The 14,815-nt window shown below is 37.9% G+C and overlaps 1 protein-coding gene across 1 annotated transcript in view; it reads right to left on the bottom strand.

The window, feature by feature from the left end:
* Positions 1-14,815, bottom strand: part of Mre11a (MRE11 meiotic recombination 11 homolog A (S. cerevisiae)) — a 45,504-nt gene that overhangs the window by 24,287 nt on the left and 6,402 nt on the right. The window contains exons 4-10 of the mRNA XM_013028814.1: positions 13,103-13,263; positions 8,672-8,759; positions 7,573-7,714; positions 4,962-5,076; positions 4,271-4,456; positions 1,881-2,052; positions 591-671 (exon numbers count right to left, since the gene is read on the bottom strand). Coding sequence (XP_012884268.1) covers positions 591-671; positions 1,881-2,052; positions 4,271-4,456; positions 4,962-5,076; positions 7,573-7,714; positions 8,672-8,759; positions 13,103-13,263 — 945 coding nt within the window. The remainder of the gene's footprint in view (positions 1-590; positions 672-1,880; positions 2,053-4,270; positions 4,457-4,961; positions 5,077-7,572; positions 7,715-8,671; positions 8,760-13,102; positions 13,264-14,815) is intronic.

Genomic DNA, 14,815 nt, shown 5'->3' with positions numbered 1-14,815 from the left:
AAGAGCTCAAGGACAGTGCCCAGGCCCCAAGTTCAAGCCCCACGACCAACAACAACAAAAGAAGTTACAAACTGTAATTCAGTGAGATGAAAAAAAAAAAAAAATCACTGAATTTGATGTTCAATGGCCAGAGGATTCATGTGTTAGATGAAGAGTATAGGCTATATATCTAAAACAAAAAATTCATATAATTAGGAAGACTTATTACTTAAACATAAAACAAGGGAGAAGGTAAGTGACATCAGCAGAGTCAGGGAGAAGAACAGGATTGTAATCATAAGGAGGGCAAGCCATAGCAAGGTGGCATTTGAGCAGACTTGAAGAAGTAACAATGTACCTGTTATGTTTAAGCAACTACAAGAAGGCCAAGGTAAGAGAGAGCAAGAACAAAAGATGATCTCAATGTATGAAACAGAACAAACTTTTAAAAATGACAAAACTCAAATACATCAAACCTGTAAGAATTCAACTGGGATTAGGTCAAATCCTTACAGCTTTATTCCTTTGTCTCCAATGCTGTTCTGACTTTGAAAATTTGCCTTATTTTTAAAACAATCCATGTAAACTGCTATGCTAAGTTCAGAGCTTACTCGCAGTCGTATAAGAGGCTTCTCTGGCTGTTGAGAGTTCCCTAGCCGTTCCCGTTCAGCATTTTCAAGCATTTCTTCAATCTGAGAATAAAAATAAAGATTAAAAACCATAGTACTAAATGTAATTTTAAACTGTCTAAATAGTGTTTATTTTCATATCAAAATTTTCCACTTTATGGTCATCTTTATTTCCCAGGTGATTTATAAACATCTTTCAAAATATATTGTTTCATAGCCAGGTGCTGGTGACTCATGCCTGTAATCCTAGCCACTCAGGAGGCTGAGATCTGAGGATTGCAGCTCAAAGCCAGCCCGGGCAGGAAAGTCCATGAGACTTTTTTTTTTCTTCCCCAGGGCTGAGGACAGAACCCAGGGCCTTGTGCGCGCCAGGCGGGCGCCCTTCCACTGGGCTAAACCCCCAGCCCCTGTGAGACTCTTATCTCCAATAACCACTCAAAAAACTGGAAGTAGTGCTATGGCTCAAATGGCAGAGTGCTTGACTTGAGCTGAAGAGCTCAAGGAGAGTACCCAGGCCCAGAGTTCAAGACCCACTGCGGGGAGGGGGGTGGGGAAATGGATTATACAGATAAATATTTATATTGGGGAAAATATATATATACACATACTGTTTTGTAGTCCTTCCACTAATATCATTCCTTAACATAAAAGGGGGTTTTTGTGTTTGTTTTTTTGTTTGCTAATCCTGAGGCTTGAACTCAGGGCCTGGACATGTCCCTGAGCTTCTTTTGCTCAAAGTTAGCACTCTACCACTTGAGCCACAACACCACTTCCAGCTTTTTCTGCTTATGTGGTACTAAGGAATCGAACCCAGGGCTTCATGCATGATAGGCAAGCACTCTACCACTAAGCCACATTCCCAGCCAAACAGGCTGGGGTTGATGGTGATGGGTTGATGCTGAAGCACAGGGTGCAAAACTTTTGGTTTGGACTACCTTAAGTGAAATGGGTGCCTAATGAAGACTATTACAGAGTCTAAGTTCCAAAATATCCTCCCATCTGCCAATGAAATAAACTACTTATCACATTAGGATAAAAAAGAAGAGGGGGAAAAGCTTAGAAGAGTATAATTAAAGTTTTTCCAAATCTCACAGTCCTCTATTTCAATGGCATAAAAGAATAGAAAATTTATTTCACACAAACTCATTTAATGAAATGGTGATCTACTAGCTTTATGAAAACATGTTAAGGCTTCTCTCCACTCTACTGAATCATTTAATTAAAAGTAAATAATTTTCAACTATAGTAGATCATTAATTTTAAAACCATTACCTTCTCCAAACAGAAGCTTTGTATGGCTTGGGTTACTTTAGGATTATCTGGGTTAAAAATGTCTGGATGATTAGCAAGAACAATATCCTCCATAAAAAACTGCCGCACTGTGTGAAGAGGAATTTTCTGCATATTCATTTTCCTTCCTTTAATACGCAGAAGACCAACGTGTCTGAAATGGAGATAGTAAGAGCTCAGTCCCCATGTAAATTTCCTTATGAAAATGCATAGGTTAAAACTACTTATCACTTTGTTTCTAAAATCAGTCTTACAAATAAATGTTTATTTATTTATTCCTTAACTTTTACACTATGGAATGGTATTAGTGGAAGGATTCCTGTCATTCTCACATGAAAAAAAGCAAACATTCCACTTCCTCATCTAACAGAAGTCAAAACTTAGGATGTCAGCAAGACCCTACTTTTTCTGCAAGTTCTAGAGAGATCTATTAATCTTTTCCAGTATCTGATGTCATTCCTCAGTTGTGGCCATGTCTCCTCCTTCTCTGTGTATCTGTCTGTCTTCGTCCCTTGAGATCTTTATTTTTTTCTCAAAGATTTTTTTACTGAGATTAACTACATAAACTTCACAGTACTGTGGTGTAGTTATATTTAGCTAAACTCATAAACACATTTTAACCTTCACAATGATAATCATCATCATTCTAATCTATATAATTTACGAACTCTCCGAACATTAACAATAAAACTATTTCTTCCAGATCCGGTGATAGGTATGTTTCTTTCCATTTGCTTAGTATCAGCTGTTGTTCCCTCTTTCTCATTTCCTCCCTCCCATCACTGCCCTTGAGTTGCTTAGTTCATTTTTATCCATGTCCAGTGCAACTAATGGCCCAGAGTTCGTTCTTACAAGGGTTAATTATTGTTTTTGGCACCCATTCAGATAATCTGACACAAGCAGCCATGAAACAACTATCAAAAGCTTTACCTCAATCTTCTCTTTTGCCACATAATATTCATAGACTCCAGGGAACTGGAAACAAATATATCTTGGGAGGGCACATGGTTTTATTCCAGCAACATTTGAGCCAGCCCTTTAATGGTGAATAGAAACTTGTCTAATTGCCAAAGGTGAAGGACACATTCAAGTTCCAGTGGCAAGAAAGTCGTGAACCCTCTTGGGAGACCAGAAGTTCATGTGTCAGATGATCACGATAAAGAAGAGGAAGTCAGGCTCTGACAGCAGAGCAAGACCAGGGTATAAGTGGCAAACTACCATATACAGAGCCTAAGTTTTATCCTGCAGAAAATGAGGAACTGTTCATTAAAACATTCATAGAGCATCGGTCACTTTAGTCCTTTCATTTCAAGAGCACGCTCTTTGCTACAGAACCTGGTGCCAACACTCATGCTGCAGAGAAGCCACTGAGCTCACATTTAAGAAGCAAATACCAGGTTGTCTCTAGGATCGCCAGCTCCATTCTTTGCTGACTGTTCTAAGGGGTTACACCATGGCATTTCATAGGTGCATATGCAGTTTTTAATCAGCTGGATTACTCATTTTACTTTCAATTTTCCATTCCTACTGCTCCCTATTTAAGAACTTTCAATAAGCTGTATTTTTTTCTCTTTACTCACAAGTGCACTGTATTTCAGTACTGTTCACCTCTAATATTCTCTTTTCCTTCCCCCTTTCTAAGCTCCTCAGTTTTTTTGTTTTTTTTGGGGGGTCTGGTAGTGGGGCCTGAACTCTGGGCCTGGGCACTGTCCCTCAGCTCTTCAGCTCAAGGCTAGCACTCTACCACTTGAGCCACAGCGCCACCTCCGGCTTTTTTCTTTTTGCTTATGTGGTGCTGAGGAATTGAACCCAGGGCCTCAGGCATGCAAGGCAAGCACTCTACCACTGAGCCACCTTCCCAGCCCTAAGCTCCTCAGTTTTAAAATTACAAATGTATGTAGGTATATGTGATCCTGTATGTAATTGCTTACCTATATGATTGTTTTAAGTCTAGCGTTTACATATGAAGAAACATAGGCTTGAACCCAGCTTACTTTGCTTAACATAACCTCCAATTCTGTTATAAGACTGTAGATAGCCAGATAGAACACACACGCACATGTACAAAACCTAAAGCAACCAAACCTGGGAAAGGAGGGAAACTCAACAAATGATCAAGGGCAGGAGGGGGGGGGGATGGGAAGGGATGGGAAGGGGAAACAAAGGAGGAGGCAACAATGCTTGATAAGAAATGTACTCATTACCTTGCATTACCTTGCCCATGTAATTGTAACCCCTCCGTACAGTATTTTCACAATAAAAAAAATTATCAAGCTTTATAAGTACCCTAATAAACCATTGTATACTGTCCGTATCTTGAACCTAGGGTATGATCAGCAAGTTATTACAGCAAGGATTTCTTAAAAACTTACTTCTTTACAGCTTCTCCTGGAGAAAGAGAAGTAACTACAGAGCTTCCAGGCTGTGATATGTAGAAGAGTTGTTGCTCATTTTTGGTTGGAGCAATTTTACACTCATGTTCATGGCCCCAGATAATGAGATCAATGAAGTCATCCAAAAACTGTTCTGGAATGAAGTTAGTACTTCCATGTTTACTCCTACACCAAGATTAAATAAATAAATAAATAAATTCCTAGAAAAAAAATCTCATATTAAGTCTATATAGATCTTTAAATTCACTGCAAATAACCTTACAGGTATTTATATTAAAAATGGTTTCAGAATTAAGTCACACAAAGTAAATCTTAGTTTTGATTCTTCACTGACAATCTTTAAAAAATAAGGTCATTTTACTAAAGTGGGTGAACTTAAAAACAAATTTGGGAAGCTCACTACTTTGATCAAAAATTTTCAGAGCTTAAGCCCAGTGCTGGGGGATCACGCCTGTAATCTTAGCTACTCAGGAGGCTGATATCTGAGAATCACAGTTCAAAGCCAGCAGGAAAATGAGACTCTTCTCTACAATTAACTAACCACCAGAAAACTGGAAGTGGCCCTGTAGCTCAGGTGGTAGAGGGCTTGCTCTGAGCTGAAGAGCTGAGGGACAGCACCCAGGTCCCGAGTTCAAACCTCACTACCAACAAAAAAATTTCAGAGCTTTACCTGTTTTGATGAATCACAAATAAGTTAAACCAAGAGTTCTCATCTTCTTTTGGTCTCAGCATTGTCACTTTTTTATTGACAAACATTCGATAGAGCCTTTCATCTGGAATGGATCCTGAAATGGGAAATTCTAGCAGTTTTATTTTCTTAGTTTGGTGTTAAAACTGAATGTATTTTGTTCCCAAATTATGTTTCTCAAGAGTATTATTATTGCATTTTACTGTTTTGAGATATGCCTGAATTCTGGAATTGCTTAAAAATAGTATCATTTGGAGCTGGGAAGGTGGCTCAGCGGTAGAATGCTTGCCTCGCCATGCATGAGGCCCTGGGTTTGATTCCTCAGACACATAAACAGAAAAGCCAGAAGTGGTGCTGTGGCTCAAGTAGTAAAGCACTAGCCTTGAGCTGAGAGCTGAGGGACAGCACCCACACCCAGAGTTCAAGGCTCATGATCAAAAAAAAATTTTTTTTAATTAAAAAAAAGGAGTAAGAAGTGGCCTCTTAGGGAGAATTCTTTTAAGTGTGGTCAATGAAATAAACAGCTAATGCTGGATGTAGAACATCTAATTGGAGACAATTGTCAAGGCATGCAAAGCTAACAATAGAAAGTTAACCTACTTAAGTATCAGAGCCTAAGAACGCTGACAAAACCCGGAGGAAAAAAAAAAGATTGAACCTGGGTGCTGGTGGCTCACACCTGTAATCCTAGCTACTCAGGAGACTGAGATCTGAGGATCACAGTTCAAAGCCAGCCCGGGCAGGAAAGTCCATGAGACTCTTATCTCCAATAAACCACTAGAAAACCGGAAGTGGCACTGCGGCTCAAGTGGTAGGGCACTCACCTTGAGCTGAAGAGCTGAGGGGCAGTGTCCAGGCCCAGAGTTCAAGCCCTACAAATTACCTCCTCCCAGCCCCCCACCAAAAAAAAGAGTTTTGAAGAAAAAGAGATGGCCGTTTAACTTGATGGCCTAAACTACAAAAGAGTGGCGTGTTTGGAGGCAGAAAAGTAGTGGGGAGCAAAGAGATCAACAGCCCTCTTCTGCTCAAAACAGGATCCTCAGAGCCTAGTAGAGATGCTTGGAAAGTGGTATGGTAGAGAACACATCTGGAGAAGAAACCAGGATGCTAAGAAACATGCTGATTAAAAGATTATTCTAGAGTGTACAGTCAAAGGGAAAGGTGTGGGATAGATACATGAAAAACTGAGGGTCAGTACCCAGACCCAGGCCTCATGACTGACCAAAAAAAAAAGTACGTGAGATACAAAACTTACAAGATAATAAATGTGATCTTTCATTTTACCTACTAAACACTAAATAAATTGAAGACACTAAAGTTAATAAAGCAGGGGTACAAATGTGGCTTCGAGGTAGAGTGCTTGCCTTGCATGCATGAAGCCCTGGGTTTGATTCCTCAGTACTACACAAACAGAAAAGGTCAGAAGTATCACTGTGGCTCAAGTAGTAGAGTGCTAGCCTTAAGCAAAAGAAGCTCAGGGACAGTGCCCAGGCCCAGAGTTCAAGCCCCAAGACTGCCAGGAAAAAAAAAAAAAAAAGCTAATACAGCAAATAAGCAAATTTTTTGATATTAGAGATGATATAGCTCTAAACTTGTACTGTCCAATAGCTGTATAACACATGATACTACTACACATGAAATAAATAATTTAAAATTTTCTTGGGCTGGGAAGGTGGCTCAGTGGTAGAGTGCTTGACTTGCATGCATGAGGCCCTGGGTTCAATTCCTCAGCACCACAAAAGCAGAAAAAGCCAGAAGTGGCACTGTGGCTCAAGAGGTAGAGCACTAGCCTTGAGCTGAAGAGCTGAGGAACAGCACCCAGCCCCCACCACCAGCAAAAAAATTCTTGTAGTCATATTAAAACTAAAATGGAAAAGTTATTTTTAACTTATCCATTTGTTAATAATAGATTTTGATTTTTCCTTAACCTCTTAAATACTGTGTTTAGTTACAGCAAGCAATTTGAGACCAGCCATATTTCAAATGCTTAGTATTTACATGAGACTAGTAGTTAACATGTGTTGCACCAGACCTTTCAAAGACTTCTAAGACCACAGTTCAGTTGTGTAAATTATTCTGTAATTCAACTGTCAAAAAGAAAAAGCCCAAAACAATAAATAGTAAACAAAAAAAAGTAAACAAAAATTTTTTTTCCACCAAAACTGCAATTAACTAGTATGAACAGCTATTGGCCCTTACTTTAAAACATTTTAAATAAAACCTTCCATCAATTAGTAGTCACTAGTAAAGAATGATCAGATTTATTCTTTTTTTTTTTTTTTAAGTCAGTTGTGGGGCTTGAACTCATGGACTGGGCACTGTCCGTGTCTACTTGAGCCACAGTACCACTTCCAGTTTTTGAGTGGTTAACTGGAGATCGTAGTCTCACTGGGACTTTTCAGCCTGGGCTGGCTTTGAAACGCAATCCTCAGATCTCAGCCTCCTGAGTAGCTAGGATTATGGACATGAGCCACAAGTGCCCACCGGATTGTTCTACTTTTTTCACAGGGCTACAAAGTTAACTTCAAAATTTAATCTCCTAATTGTTTAAACAATTATTTATAGACATAATAGTAAAATAAAGCCATCTTACCTAAACCATATAGAGCAATTTTTGTGCTTCCTTTTTGAAGCAAAACTGGGTTAATGTCTATCTTCTCCACAGACATTGAACGTCCAAAGTGATTTACAAATCCAGCACAACTTAAAATATCCAGAGCACAGAGTGCATCTGCCTATACAAAATAATATTATATATAGAAGAGTAAGTGACCTGAAGAACTATCACATTACTTATTAAAGCAATATATCCTACAGGAAACATATTTCTTACATCCAAAATGAGAATATTTCCGAGTTTGGAGTCCTTATATGTCAGAATATTTGGACAGAACTTACAACTAAGCATCCTAAACCAAAAATCCAAACTGTACAAATTATCCAAAATCCAAAACTGTGTAAGCAGAAACTTTCAGATTTTAGAGCAGTTTGGATTTCAAATTTTTGAATTAGGGATGTTCAACCTGTTCTTACAAAAGTGTAGCTTAAAACAGTATCCTAATCTAGACGTACAACAACTGAAATTACATACCAAATAAATGCCAAGTTAAGATCTCATCACAAATAATTCCTCTGAATATTAAGGCGTTATAAAAAGGGTGGGGGTGGGCTGGGAAGTTGGCTCAGTAGTAGAGTGCTTGCCTCACATGCATGAGGCCCTAGATTTGATTCCTCAGCACCACATAAGCAGAAAAAAGCCAGAAGTGGTGCTGTGACTCAAGTGGTAGGGTTCTAGCCTTGAGCTATGAGGGACAGTGTCCAGGCCCAGAGTTCAGCCCCACAACCAACAAAAAAAAAAAAAGAAAAGAAAAGAAATATTAAGGTATGAGCCACCAGCACCCGCATTAGCAAACATCTTATAGTGAGATTTTAAGAGATAAAAGCACTGATAAACTTAGAAAGCTATGTAAATCCTACTCCTGGCTATTAACTGTTAAACTTGGCTCCAATAAATTAAAGAATGCCTTATACAAAGTCTACATTTTTAAAAAAAAAAATCTGAAAAGCAGCATAAATGCCTATATTAATGACAACAAACTCAAATTGACTATAAACTAGATAAAATACAAGAATGTTTACAACAGATAAATTAATGACTTCTAAAATTTGAACAAACTATAAGTAGTAATTACCCCTGTGGGATCATCATGATTGCCATGAATGCTGAAGACCGGAATTGAAATGTTGAGATTGCCATCTTGGTAGTTCACCCATGGAAACCTAAAAAAAAAAAAAGATGAAATTTTCTATAAAGTACAAAACATTCCCCAACATTGATGCAATAAATAGCAAATGACACCCACATTACAGCTTTATATTTTTAGAATATAGTTAAGTAATTTTTAGTAATAACTATCATAGTCACTTAAACATATTTCCCTTGTCCTAAAACTTTTATCAGTCTTCTTCCCAATCAGTTGTCCTTAATGCCTGGCTGGAGATAACCAATGAATTTCATTTTCTCATTATACACATAGTGTGTCCTTTTGAGAGATTAAAATAGATGTAATATGATATACTTTGCTTTAGGGTCTGCCTTATTTCATTCTCCATGTTTTTCCTATTTTTCCATATTGCTGTAAGGATCAGTTACGCATTGCTTTTATTATTGAATAATATGTCACTATATGAACATATCACAATCTATTATCTCTCTGTTAAAAGACTTTCATGTGTTTTCCAGAGCTCGGCTATTATAAATAAAATAAATAAACCAGACAAGTCTTTGTGAATAGATATATTTCATTTCCCTTAGATAAATATGTAAGGGAATTGCTGAATTACATTGTAAATGTATGTCTAGTACTTTCTAAAAAAACTGCCAAGCTATTTGTCAATGTCTGTATTTCCTTCCTTCCTTGAGAGAGAGAAGGGAGAGACAGAGAGACAGAGATAGGCAGAGAGAGACAGAGAGAGTGTCCTGGGGTGGTTAATTGTATATAAGAGTTTCATGGACTTTCCAGGCTGGCTTTGAACTGTGATCCTGAGATCTCAGCCTCCTCAGTAGCTAGGATTACAGGTGTGAGCCATCAGTGTCTGGCTTGCCAATGTATTTTTACCATTCTACCCTCTTAAAAATCAGGGATGAGGGGCTGGGAAGGTGGCTCAGTGGTAGAGTGCTTGCCTTACTCAAGTGCTTGCTCAAGTGGTAGAGCACTAGCCTTGAGATGAAGAGCTCAGGGAAAGTGCCCAGGCCCAGAGTTCAGGCCCCATGACCAGCAAAAGAAAAAAAAAATTGTTTTGTTTTTTTTTTTTGTCGGTTGTGCGGCTTGAACTCTGGGGCTGGGTGCTATCCCTTAGCTATTTAGCTCAAGGCAAGCACTCTACCACTTGAGCCACAGCTCCATTTCCGGTTTTCTGGTAGTTTATTGGAGATAACAGTTACACAGACTTTCCTGCCTGGGCTGGCTTTGAACTGTGATCCTCATATCTCAGCCTTCTTAGTAGCTAGTTTTACTTACAAGTATGAGCCACCAGTGCCCAGCTCTAAAATTTTTGTGTAAGAATTTTCTGAACAGAGAGGAAAGCATGACAATACATATCCTTTGGAATCCAAATGACATAAATTAACAATCCCAGCTATCACCACTTTCTATCCAGGCAATTTAATCTTCTACCTACTCCTACTTCTAACCATCCAGTTCCTGTGGTAATTAATGCTAGCACTTTCTATTACACATTTTCAAAAATATGTCTCTACATGCTTTAGAATACATTTTTTTCCTTCTTACATTAATGGCAGGACCATATAGATTTCTATACTCTCCCTTAATCACTAAACATAGTTTCGAAAACATGCCATAGTGATAACCTCTATAAAGAGCTTGCTTTTACATTGGTTTGCCTATTTTCCTATATGAATTAAGTTAACTGGAAGAGGAAGTTAAGCAGAATTCAATACAAGGCAAAGTAAAACAGTAAGAGCTATAGGTATAGTTCAGTGGAAACTGCTTGCTTAGACTGTGCAAGGCTCTATGTTCAATCCCCAGGAATCTCTCCTCTCAAAAAAAAAATCAAATAGGAAAGAATGGAATACAATGTTTGAAAAAAATTAATGGATAAAACTGTTCAGAATTGCTGAACAAAAAATCAAAATGCCAAGAAACAGAATTAACTCCATCACTAAATAAGACTATAAATGCTACAGATGAAGAGAAAAATCTATTTATAATAAGTATGTTAGTCTTTTTTTTATGCCAGTCACTATTCTATTCATTAACTCAATCTTCACATCTCTGTAAATTGGCTTATGTATTAATTTATAAATGATGGACTTAGTCAGGCACCCGGTGGCTCACACCTGTAATTCTAGCTACTCAGGAGGCTGAGCTCTGAGGATCGTGGTTCAAAGCCAGCACAAGCAGTAAAGTCCATGAAACTCTTATCTCCAATAACTACCAGAAAACAAGAAATGGCACTGTAGCTCAAGTGGTAGGACACTAGCCTTGAGCTGAAGAGTTGAGGGACAGCGCTCAGGCCCAGAGTTCAAGCCCCACGACTGACCCCCCCCCCAAAAAAAAAAGATGGACTTGAAGTAGAATGGTTAAGTGACTGACTCAGTCCAATTAGTTACAAAACCAGGATTTGAACTCAGAACACCTATTCTAACGTCTTAATTACCATGTCTCACTCCCTTTCCTGCAACTATACTTACAGTAGACTTCTCAAAAGCAATAAATGATAAGCGTTCACTCCTTATAGATACTCCATTACAAAAATTACCATAAGCTATTTCAGAAAAAGCAAAGTACCAGGAATGGTGGTACACAACTATAATTGTAGCCTCTTAGAAAGCTGAAAGAGGACCTTAACTTCAAGGGCTCTCTGGGGAACACAGTGAACCCCACCTCAAAAAATAAAGAAAAAAGGATTGGCTCAGGGGCTGAGGCTTTGTTTGGCACATGTGAGGTCCTAGGTTCCATCCCAACTTGGGGGATGGAATATAAGAAACAATAGTTAGGAAAAAGGCAAATATGGAAGTGGTGCTGTGGCTCAAGTGGCTGAGTGCTCACCTTGAGCTGAAGAGCGCAGGTACAGCACCCAAGCCCAGAATTCAAGCCCCATGACCAACAACAACATAAAAAGGCAAATATGTCTACAGGTCTGTTGGGGTAGAGAAAGCAGTTTAAAAATAGAGTATACTTCAAAAATAAGATGAATGAAAAGGAAACATAAGTAAAAAATGTTAAATGTTACAGAAATCTTTTAGAATGCAATTCTAAATAAAATCACTAATTACAAGTTAAAAATAGACATTTCTTACAAAAATCTTAAAGTTTGTCTCCCAAAGTAATTTTTAATGTTTCTCCCAAAATACTAATAACATATATTCCTATTCTGATTATTTCTCCCTCCAGAAGTAGAATTGAATTCCCCTCCCTCTGAGCATGGGCTGGACTTAGGTACTACTCACTTATACATAGAAAGAGAGAAATAACTTTACCCTGAAGAAACCTGTCAGTCACCTCCACAACCAAACCATCAATGTTAAACCTCATCAATAAAAACTCCTATCCATGCATATACCTACTGACACTATCAAATGAGCCTCATTCCCCACTATTCCAATGTACAGAAAAACAAGAGAACATAAAACAGTTACAAAAATGCTTGACAAGTACTTTTCAAAAGTACCATCATAAGAGACAAAGAAAGAAAGAGAACCGCCGGGCACTGGTGGCTCATGCCTGTAATCCTAGCTACTCAGGAGGCTGAGATCTGAGGATCCCGGTTCAAAGCCAGCCCAGGCAGGAAAGTCCGTGAAACTCTTGTCTCCAATAAACCACCATAAAACTGGAAGTGGCACTGTAGCTCAAGTGGTAGAGCGTTAGCCTTGAGCTGAAGAGCTGAGGGACAGCACCCAGGCCCAGAGTTCAAGCCCCAGGACTGACCAAAAAAAAAAAAGAATGCGAACCTGACACAGGAAGGAAATTTAGAAAACATTCAATGTAATGTGTATCTTGAACAATAATCAAGAAAAAACAATGGTTTCTTTATAAGGCTCTGGAGGAATACTACTAGAATAAGATAAACAAGCACATATCTTTAAGAAAATGAATGATATATTTGACTACATCAAACTTAAATCTTAACAAAAAAGCCCATTAAACAAAGTCAAAAGACAAGTTGCTATTAAAATATATATACATGATTAATACAGGCTTATTATGTTGAATATGTAATTTCTGGAAATCAGGTATGAAAAGACAAAAATTGCAATTTTCACGTTAAATTATGATTATGAACAGAAGAAGACAGCAAGAAGGAGAAAGAAATCTAAGGAGTGTGATAAAAGGTTAAGATTGATCAAACACGTGTGAAGATATAACAAAGAAATCCACCCCCCCACACCGTATTACAATACAAGCTAATAAAATGTAAGAAGACATGTAACCCCTAGTATTAAATGCAAACTAACACAATGGTATATACAGAAAACTCAAAGAATTACATTTGATATGAAACCAGACTACATGGAAGATTTAATGGTTGTTAATGTGTGTGTGTATCACAAAGAAATCACACCTAAGTTAACACCCACTTGAGTACATAAATATACTTACTTACTAAAACCAAAGTTGACTGACTGATCACTGATGATTTCAAACTGCACAGGACGATCACCCATACAATATTTTCTTAGTAACTCAAGGCAGGTATGCAATGTTTTCCTTGAGGGCTTATTTTCATGAAAAAGATCACCACCTAACAAAATGAAATCCACCTAATAAATGGAAAAATGGTGTTAAAATAAGTTTTAAAGGCAAAAAAAAAAAAAAAAGAAAATCACAGATAAAGGAGAGAAAAGAAAAAGTTTTGTTCCTAAGCATAATTCCATTCCTTGGGAGGCTGGGGTAGAAGGATGATGAAGTCATTAAAGGCCAACCCAGCTTCCAATGCTCTTGTACACAGAAACCTTGTCTCAAATCTCTGCTTCCAGAACAATATAAAAAATTGTATTTAAACCCAGGCACTCATGGCTCAAGCCTATAATCCTAACTGCTCAGGAGGCTGACATCTGAGGACTGTCATTCAAAGCCAGCCTACACAGGAAAGTTCTTGGGACTCTTATCTCCAATTAATGCACAAAAAGCCTGAAGTGGAGCTGTGGCTCAAGTAGTAGACTGCTAGCCTTGAGAAAAAAAACCTCAGGGAGAACAGCTAAGTCCTGAGTTCAAGCCCCAGGATGGGAGTGTGTAGGCACACACATGCATACTGTGCACACACATTTTAAAAGACATTATTAAATGTCTTAAAATTTTGAAACCTTATGCTTCATTTACTCAAATGGCCTTTCAATTTGGACCTTTCAAATCAAGACAATTAAGCTGACTCTTAGATTTGAGTTGTTAGTGAACAGATATCATTTATGCAAAATTTTAGAAGTTCTAAAGATTAACTGTACAGCAATATGAATGTACCTAATACTATGAAACTGCACACTTTAAGGTCAGTAAGTTTTATATACATTCTACAACAATGTAAACATTAAAAGATGTTTTTTAAATATTTTAAAGGACTTTAAATGATTTTTTAAGTTACTTTAAAGGCTTGACTCACTTCTGTTTGTATTCCTGCTTTAAGTGCGAAACCTACATCTAATCATAAGGAAATGTTATCCAGACATATCCAATTTGAGGACTATTGAGCATAATAACCAACCTGAACTTTAAAAAACATCAGGGCCATGAAACACAAAGGCAAGCAAATGTACTAGATTAAAAGAGAATGTCAAGTAAATATAACACTTAATTCTGACTTGAGTCCTGGACACAACCGATAGACAATCTTGCAGCATCTTAAAACTAAAGGAAGTTTTGGTATGTGTGCTACGGTTAAACATGGAATTTATTCTCAAATACAGAGGAAGGTTAAGAAGGAGATTGGGAAAATGGAAGAGGAACTGAGGGAGAGAAAAAAATTGAGAGGCAGAAAATGAAAGAATAAAAAAAAAAGAGGGGAGAAAGAAAATGAGATAAAACCAGGTACCAGTAGCTCATCCTAGCTACTCAGGAGACTGAGATCTGAGGATCACTGTTCAAAGCCATCCCAGGCAGGAAAGTCCATGAGACTCTTATCTCTTGTAAACTACTCAAAAAAGGTTTACATGGTGCTGTGGCTCATATGATAGAGCACTAGCCTTGAACACAGAGAGGTTTAGGGACAACTGAGTTCAAGCCCAAGGATGGGGAAAAAAAGAAAATTAGGTAAAATGTTAAAAATCTGGGTTAAGGTACAAAATTCTTGGTAGTAGACAGTTTCTTTTTCTTCTTTTT

The sequence above is a fragment of the Dipodomys ordii genome, unplaced genomic scaffold (assembly GCF_000151885.1).
Source record: "Dipodomys ordii isolate 6190 unplaced genomic scaffold, Dord_2.0 Scaffold114, whole genome shotgun sequence".
NCBI classification, from domain to species: Eukaryota; Metazoa; Chordata; class Mammalia; order Rodentia; family Heteromyidae; genus Dipodomys; species Dipodomys ordii.
The sequence above is the reverse complement of the archived record's forward strand: the minus strand, read 5'-3'. Positions and strand labels throughout refer to the sequence as shown.